Raw genomic sequence first — 9482 nt, 5'->3', positions numbered from 1 at the left:
TTTCCTTTATTCTTGAAGGTATTCAAAATACTTTTTTAAATAAAATAATTACGCAACCAGTGTGTGAAAATCACTTGCACCGAGAACATAAATATGTCAACAGGCCTTGCAAAGAGGCTCAAACATTCCCACAGTAGCAAGGATTGAACGTGAGCAAAATTAGCAAAGATAGCCGTATGGTTCCAACACACAGTTGAGCTGATATTGAATTGGTTTATTTATAGTTATGATGGGAGCCAATAGGTGGGTTTGGCAGAACCGATCTGCCTTTATATATACATTTAACATTAGTCAGAACATAAGTACATACTATAGTACTATATGTACATATGTCTTCAAACATCACATACAGTAAAGCACATCCCAGCTATTAGAGCTGTACGGTGTTGTTGGGGAAAAAAGCAATGCAACATAATGTTAAAAGCTTGACACTTGGGTCTGTGTACTGTATGTTAATTAGAGCTCTTATAAGTACACGCTGTCGAGTTGGTCCAATCAGATGAAGCCATTCAGTATTTCCTGCCTGAACCTAGGGTTGCTCATTAGCAGCAAAAACCTACTATAAGCATTATTTATTTAATTTATGCAGCTTGGAGATACTATTCTAAGGAAACTGTTTTTTAACGCATAGAGAGGTTTATACCCCTCAATATGATTGGAACATTGACAGACATCTACCACATGAGCATTTCCAACAGCATCTATGTGAACCTTCAATGCAAATTGCAGTTTTCCGTGGCAGCACTGGCTGTACTCCAACAGTCAGCTGCTGCTGCTGTTGCCCGGCAACATACCGTATTTCATAGTTCTGCTCTGGTGCTGAGCAGAAGTCAGCTTTTCATCTCATTTCATCTTACCACACATCTATATCTGTGGACTTCTACATATTGTGTGTGTCTGTCAAATTCATTGTTAAAGATCATTTGTCGAGGGGTTTGATTGCTTTTTTTCATTTTGTTATTATAAGTCGATGTAATCGTTTACAGCTCCATTCTGCTTCAAAAAAGTGTCCTTTTTAAAAGCATATGCATTGGTTCAATTTCATTTCATGTTACTGTTAACAAGATGCCAGACTTTAAAACTGTACTTTTCAATCAGTGTTGTTAAAGCTTATTGGCTCATTCACTTCCTCTCATTTCCCATACAAATGTGTCTGTGAATGTAATTCATCACTGCATTTGAGACATATTTGGCAAAGTTGTATCGATATACGCTGCTATGCTTCCATACAATCTATTAACCTAACAGAACCCTGAGTGGTGACTGTGCTGAGTATGGTATTTTGCACTAGCTGGTAAAGTGTCAAAGCACACATCACTATCACAGATACACACTGCACACTGCGAAATGTTTTGTGTCCAATTGAATAGACTAGCTGAGGCCCGCCTCATTATCCCAGGAGCAACGACTTTGAGATTTCTCTAGTCAAGCATTCATTATTAAAGAGCATTTTGATCATGTTTGGTTTAAGCTTGAGCTATGAGACTCTTCCTTTGTCTTCTCCACATTTGGCACTGCTGAGTGGCCCTGTTTGCAATGCACTGCACAAATCTGCCAAGCATACTCTTACTCCTGAATGTATTGCTTCTGATGGCTTGTGTCATGTGTACATATGCAGGGATGGAGTAGAGTACTAGAATATTTTACAAGAAAATGTGCTCAGTAAAAGTAAAAAGTAGGTCAGAGTAAACATTACTGCGTAGAATTTTCAAAGGAGAAAGGCTGGTTGATGAAGATGATTACATTACATGATAGATCTATTAAATCAAACTCCACCTTCAGGCTACAATCACAAGTGCATTCACATGTAAAAGTATACACTAGTTAAAGAAAAATCACAAAGTGCTTATGTCTAAACAACAAATTCCTTTTCTATAGACGGCATGCAACTGGTTTATCAATTCTAAAAAACACAACATCCTACCTATAGCCTCAAAAGAGTTAACGACAAAAGAGTATCAGACGATTAAACAAGAATGATCAATAATTAAGAAATTATAAGGTGACAGAAAAATAATAAAACCTGCTCCTTGTAGTTATTTTATTTGTGTAGGTTCTGTTGATACTAGAGGCACCCCTTTCCTTTCTTTATGCTAAGCTATGTTAGCTCAGCTTAAGGACTTGAAAGCAGCACCAGAACAAGCATTTGTTGGAAATAAAAAAACTCACTCTTGCTTGGACAATGGACTTCTTAATTCTACATCTCATCTAAAATGGTGCATCAGAAAATCTCATTTAGCAATCACAAACCAGTTTTTACCTCAACATACTAAACGATACGATTCTAGGCAATGAAATGGTTGTTGACATCCTCTGAAGAGAGGTCTGTTTTTGAAGTGCTCCTTAACTAGCCTAAGGTCAAACGCATCTATTTTCACAAAGCCTCTTTGCTCCAATTGTGCTCCTCAAATTGTGAACATGTTGAGCTCTCTTCTGTCACAGCTATGACAGGTATTATTGACACAAATAGCAGAAAGGCCTGACACACCTCACTGAAGGTTAAAGTGAAACTGCTATAGTGGATCCACAATAAACATCAAGTCATATTCACATCTAGTAGGAAGTCCCAGTATTGCACATGCGGTGACTAAGGTAGATGCAACCTTTTAAACTCTGCTGAAATACAATTATCCACATTTTTTATTTTATAGTATGATTGTGCCTTTTTGTACTGTTACTAATTGCTAAAGCCCAGGCCAGGTGCAATCACACACCTCAGCCCCGAACACTCAGCCAGTTAATGTTAAAACTCAACATGTATGTTTTCCCGAGTGTCCAGAAGTGGTCCTCCTGCTTTTATTCAAACAATGACTATGTATTTTATGATGAATTTTGCAACTCGATGTCAACCGACTTAATTCACCTTTGATCTGAATTATTTACAGCCTTAGTTTTCTGTGTGAGACTAGTAGGTGATCAGTAGATTAATATGTTGCACCTGAAAGCTTGTATTCCCAGTACACTGAGATCAGCACCAGATCTAAAAGATAACCTTTGCTGTCACTGTCAAGTAATGATCTTTGGTTGGATTTCACACTTTCACAGGCAGTCTGTTATCTAGGTGAGTGGTGCATTTTAATAGCCACAGGCTTCAGAAATCCACGGAGAGTACTGGATGAATAGATTGCTCAGAAGTTAGCTGAGTTTTATCCAGCACTTCAAAAATACTTAGCAAGTAACCACACGTCTGTACTGGAATAACCGTCGGTATCTGACTGGGTGTGAAGGAATTCCAGTGACTGATATACTGTTGGATACTAGCCATCCAATGTTTTACCTTGTACCTCCGACCCACCTCTCAAATATGATTTCTGCATGATAATATATTTTGTGTATCTTATGAGTGGTTTAAGCCACTATTCTCTCAAGACATTGCCAAATAAAAAAAGGAATATTGTGTGTTTGATGTCTAGTACAGTAGCCATAGTAACCGTGATGTCGCCTGTGTTTAAATGTCACCATGTGCCTGTGCTTTGTCCTCAGCTGTCCCCTTCCCCCTGAGCCACCGCCTTACAATGAAGGAAGTGTTCGACTGCGAAGGGAAACCTCGCGTGGATCTCCTGAAGGCCCACCTCACCAAGGAGGGCCGCGTGGAGGAGGCCGTGGCGCTTAAAATCATCAGCGAAGGGGCCGCTATCCTGCGTCAGGAGAAAACTATACTGGACATCGAAGCACCAGTCACAGGTATTTAATAACCTCTCAGAGATATAGAGAGGCGAAGCCCCTCCCTTTCCGGGGGACCTCCATGGGACCTTATTTCGGAAAAAGTATGTATTGAAGTCAATGGCGAGAGAAAGATTATCTTTCGATCCCGTTTGAATTGTGCCACGAATTACACATATGATGTTTGTCAATTTAACAGATAATTTTGCAAGTCAAAAAAATGTAAATGTCGTAAAACTGTGAAGTAACACTTTTTTTGTGTGAAACCGCTCAATGAACTACATCTCCCGTCTCGCACCACACACCAAGATGGCGTCACGTTGGCACATTTCACTTCTTTCTTTTAGAATGAGGCGAAAAGTATTAAAAGAGGTGAAAATCACTCCAAGTCTGGGCATGTTGAGAGCTGTACATACACACAAGGGGAGTTAGTCAGTTCCGTAAGAGCCAGCATGCGGGACCGGGATTCTGGGATTTGTAGTCTTTCTAGTCGCATATTTTTCATAGTCTTAACAGTTTTAACGACAAACTGTGACATTGTGTGACATGGAAATCATTTTTTAAGATTGACAAAACATCATATGCTGTAAATTTGTGGCACAATTCAAACGGGGATCTAATAATAAAAATCTTTCTCTCTCCATTGACTTCAATTCATAATTTTTCCGAAATAAGGTCCCATGGGTCGGAAGTAGATTGGCGGGACTTCGCCTGTCTATTAACCCAGGGCCTGTCATGCTACAGTTGTAAGGCCTCCAATTCTGGTTAAAAGCATTATAACTAGTTCGATTTTACACAACACGCTTCTTGAATTAGCGGCGGCCAATCTCATATCTGATACCCACAGCTTCAGTGTGCAATGTTTTGGCAATTTTTAAAGTTTTTTCCAATAGCCCAAACCTACTCACTAGCTTATTTTTATAGTGTCAGTCCTGCAATACATTCCTATAGTCTATATTTTTTAGATTGAATGGTTTTGGCGATATGCGATTCAACTCACTGTTCTTTTTGGAAGCTGTAATTTGTGTAGATGTATTTATATATTTTATTTTTAAATTAGAACTTCTGATCTCTCGACCTCTTCTCTCTCCATTCGATTTAAATCAATGAGGAAAGAGTGACATAGATATAAATGGGTAGCAAAAGAGTAGAGGTAGATCAATGTGATTTGCTTAGGTGAAAAATAGTCAGAACAAGTTGATATAACCACATAACCCGAAAATAAATGACCTCTTTAATAAACTGCTCCATCTCTTAGTAGCTTCATTGGCCAAACCTTTTGAATTGCAATGACAAAGAGCAACTTGTTTGAAAAAAGTGAAACATCTAGCAGCTTCCTCGATACTGAAATAGCCTAGGTCTGCATAGTTGGGACATATTTTGAAACAAACACAATTTCCAGAAGTACATTTGGGACTTGAGTGTATCTGATGTTTAGAGACAAGGCTTCAATCAAAACGCTAATGTTGCTTCTTCTCTACTGAATAGGAAAGAAGGTCATTGTTTGCTAGCAAGTTAGCCAGACTGTGGCTTTCTTTTAGCGTGTCGTGAAGTGGTCAAAAAATCTAATATTGCAATTAAAAAATACAATTTGTGTGGTCTACATTTACAAATATTTACATTGACATTGCTAACATGCTGTTGTTTAACAGGTAAGATGTTTAACAGTCATTAACCATTAACCAACTAGCACTAATCAAAGACGTAGCAGGTAAAGGTTTGATGATCAAAATGAAAAACGATTTATCCTAAAGTGGATATTAATGCCTGGACAACATTTCTACAAATCTATGATGATCATGTATTTAAAGGTGGGGTAGGTAATTCACTTCAGAAGCACTTGTTGTTATATTCCATGGAATTTTCTTAACATCCCGATAGCAATGAATATATTAAATACATTAAAAAATGTCATCTGTGGAAGCCGTGGTTACATTACATTACATGTTACTTGTTAGAAGCTTTTATCCAAAGCGAATTACATACTCAATACTGTGGACAATCCCCACAGGAGCAATTTGGGGTGAAGTGTCTCAGGGACACAACGACATGCTGACTGCAGTGGGACTCGAACCTGCTATCCCCTGATTCGAAGTCCATCACACTATCCACTGAGCCACATCCTCCTCCGTGGCACTGTAAAAAGCACGACCAATCGTTTGAGTCGGCCCGGCTACAATAACTGGATGGCCTACCTGCCTCTCANGGTTATTATAGAAATATAGCAAACAAAAGAAGTTCTGTTTGGTTATACAGATTTGTTTTCATGTACACATACTAGGCATTTATTTGTTTTCCAATTATTGACTGACATCCCATCCCATGTTTTCATTTCATTTTTTTTCATTTGTTCCGTTCATGGTATGCACAACTTAAAGTGGACCTATCATGCTATATTTGAATAATATAGTGTAGGACCATACCTATATAAGGCTTATTTATACTTTTTATTTTTCAAAATACCAAACAGATCATGCTTTTTAGCCATTCCTCATTTCGCTCAATTTAACACTGTCTTTGCATGGGCTGATTCTGTGAGAACAGCACCATCTACAGGCCTGGCATATGTACTACAGCGTCTCCAGCGCTTTGGAACGGCAATGTCCGTGGCTGTCTCCTCCTGATTGGTGGAGTTGGCCCAATAGCCGTAGNTTTCGCTCAATTTAACACTGTCTTTGCATGGGCTGATTCTGTGAGAACAGCACCATCTACAGGCCTGGCATATGTACTACAGCGTCTCCAGCGCTTTGGTCCAAAGCGCTGGAGACGCTGTAGTACATATGCCAGGCCTGTAGATGGTGCTGTTCTCACAGAATCAGCCCATGCAAAGACAGTGTTAAATTGAGCGAAATGAGGAATGGCTAAAAAGCATGATCTGTTTGGTATTTTGAAAAATAAAAAGTATAAATACGCCTTATGGGTATGGTCCTACACTATATTATTCAAATATAGCATGATAGGTCCACTTTAAGTTGTGCATACCATGAACGGAACAAATGAAAACAATGCCTAGTATGTGTACATGAAAACAAATCTGTATAACCAAACAGAACTTCTTTTGTTTGCTATATTTCTATAATAACCCATTATAAGTTCTGAAAAAAGAAGATCCATCAGCATTTTCCAATGTCAAAGCTGTCTTACAAGAACAAACAAAGAACATGCTGTATTGATGTCATGTGTCCTCTGTCAGGTAAAATCAAGTACTCAGAGCAGGTGTACGACTCGTGTATGGATGCGTTCGACTGCCTTCCCCTGGCTGCACTCATGAACCAACAGTTTCTGTGTGTCCACGGTGGGCTCTCCCCTGAAATACACACCTTAGATGACATAAAAAAGGTAACAACATACCGTCGGAGCACTATCGTGTATTTCTTTTAAAGAAATGATCAGTTTTTCAAAGCTGCATCTCTGCTTCTTTATTTTAAGTTGGACCGGTTTAAGGAGCCGCCGGCTTTTGGGCCCATGTGTGACCTGCTGTGGGCGGATCCTCTGGAAGATTTTGGCAATGAGAAAACCCAGGAATATTTCAGCCACAACACAGTGCGAGGCTGCTCCTACTTCTACAGGTGAGCTGTTCTTCTTCCCCGCAACATATTCACACCTCCTGGATTATTATGTCCATACCTAGATACTTGAGACTATGAGTGCAAAGCTTTTAATTCCAACTTTACTTCGTTACCAATTGCTTGAATCGTTGGGTTTTTGACTAATTGTATTGCAAGCACTATCATCCAGTATGTCAAGTGTCTCTGCTTCCATTAGCTTGACACATATGGCTTGTTGAAGATCTCTTATTAATTGCAAACTTAAAAATCCTTCAAAAATAAAAATCCTACCTCACAGGGATAGCTAAAAAAGAACATGCAAACGATGTTGGTTGATCATTAAGCAGGTGATTTCTTCCTCACACCTCTTCTGCTTTATTTACTCATCGTTATGGTGTGAGGAGGATGGAAATGAGAGTAGGGAATAGCACGCGTTCAGAGTAGGGATGCCAGCGATTATTCGATTTTTCGAATATTCGTTACAGTCTCCATAATCGAAAATTATTTTTAAAAATCGATTTTATTTATATATATCTTTATTATTATTTATGTTTTTCTTTTCCTGGCTTAGTTTCAACCAAAATATAGACTAATGCTAATAATAGTAATAGTATTAATAATTGTAAATGGCCATTGGTCACACCAAACTTGGAGGAAGCAGACTGCAGAGTGCAGACTGCTGCTGCCTGCTGCAGCCTGCTACACACCAACCAGCCCCCTCCCCCCCTCTCCGTCACACGTGCGATTGATTTATTGGCGATATACAGAACAGGGAGAACAACACAACTCAAGATGAACAAAGCGGTACGTTCACAGAAAAGAGTACTTCGAGAGTACTTCGAACTGACAAGTGCAAATGAAGTAAAAAAAAAAAAAAATGTTCTCTCCCCCGGGGGGGGGCGAATAATCGATTAATATCGCCAGGGCTGTCCGATTTTCGAATTCGATTCATGTTCAGTTTCTGGCATCCCTAGTTCAGAGGTCAACGACCTGAATTACCCATTTTGATGAGATCCCATTTAATCTTGCAGGAGATTTGGATGAGTACAGGAGTTACACAAAGCTTCTCAACTGAATCGCTTAATATCACAATATAGAAGTTTAAGATTTTAAATTTTTATAGATACAAACATGTATTGCTTCCTGAACAAAACTAAAAAGAACAAAACAAAAAGAGACACCGCTTAACATCCCATAAATGGAGATAAAAGCAAGAATGAGGACTGCGATTAAATTTTAAAGGAATTATTTACTGATGAATTGGTTAAATATATCCTTAAAGGCTATAGATAGTGTGTGTGTGTAAATGGGATCTTATATGCCTTGTGGTTAACAGGTTTCTTAACGACAAATAATCAAATGGTTAAAATCTGAGTCAAATAAGAAAATGAGACAAGGAGAGAGGAGTAAAAATATGACTGCTGAGGCTCAGCTGGAAAGGGTTTTTTTAGGCAATTCTTCCCCTTCGATGACGGAGCACGTAAAATAAGTATTGTTCCTTACATGTGTTGCAAATTTAAAGTTGGAAGTAGGTGATGGTGAGGAGAGGTGGGAGGGATATTAGGTTGGGCTTGGTGAGAGTTTTCTTATGAAGGTTCAGAACGGTCACACTCCCCCTGCGTTGGAAGATGCTAAATCATAAAAAGTACAGTCATGGAAGGAAGGCTTCTCAATACTTTAACTCCCCTCCTTCGACTCCTACCCTCGACTCCTTCTCGTGTCTTTAGTCCTCCGCCCACAGGAGATGCGAAGCGGAGGTAGTCGAGGAGGGGAGCCGAGAGAGAGGAGGGGAAGCAGCAGGCGTTTAGCAGAATGAGAACTCCTCTCCTCTGAGCGGTTCATTTTTAAAGAGACGTCCATTAATGATGACAGGAGGCACCAGCAGCCCTCTGCTCTGACTGGAACAGATTGTGTTCATGATGACTTACTAATTTACTTTGAATTTCATTCACCAGTGCCGGTAAACTGAGAAATAACAGGCTCAAAGCGCGGACATTTATATAAATATATACAATCAGAATCAAAACAGTACGAGAGCACTCACAGCATATACATAACACCAACAGAGACGGATATATCCCCCCCCCCCTTCTCTGGTCGCTGAAATGGGGAATGAAAACGGGCCAAGTGACAAGTATATAAAATAAGCAAGACACAACCAACCCTGGGACCCGGTCTGTCGCGCATCTACGCATGTACAACACGCACCTACAACAACACCTACCACCACTGCAACACACACCTACCACACTGTACAACACCAAACCTACA

General features: G+C 39.5%; 1 protein-coding gene across 1 annotated transcript in view; it reads left to right on the top strand.

The window, feature by feature from the left end:
• The window catches only part of LOC104948140 (serine/threonine-protein phosphatase 2B catalytic subunit alpha isoform-like), a 31330-nt gene that overhangs the window by 2064 nt on the left and 19784 nt on the right, over window positions 1-9482 (top strand). The window contains exons 2-4 of the mRNA XM_010774305.1: window positions 3484-3684; window positions 6857-7002; window positions 7093-7232. Coding sequence (XP_010772607.1) covers window positions 3484-3684; window positions 6857-7002; window positions 7093-7232 — 487 coding nt within the window. The remainder of the gene's footprint in view (window positions 1-3483; window positions 3685-6856; window positions 7003-7092; window positions 7233-9482) is intronic.

The sequence above is a fragment of the Notothenia coriiceps genome, unplaced genomic scaffold (assembly GCF_000735185.1).
Source record: "Notothenia coriiceps isolate Sejong01 unplaced genomic scaffold, NC01 NC01_scaffold00013790, whole genome shotgun sequence".
NCBI lineage: Eukaryota > Metazoa > Chordata > Actinopteri > Perciformes > Nototheniidae > Notothenia > Notothenia coriiceps.
Note: the sequence above shows the minus strand (reverse complement) of the source record. Positions and strands in the feature narration are given on the sequence as shown.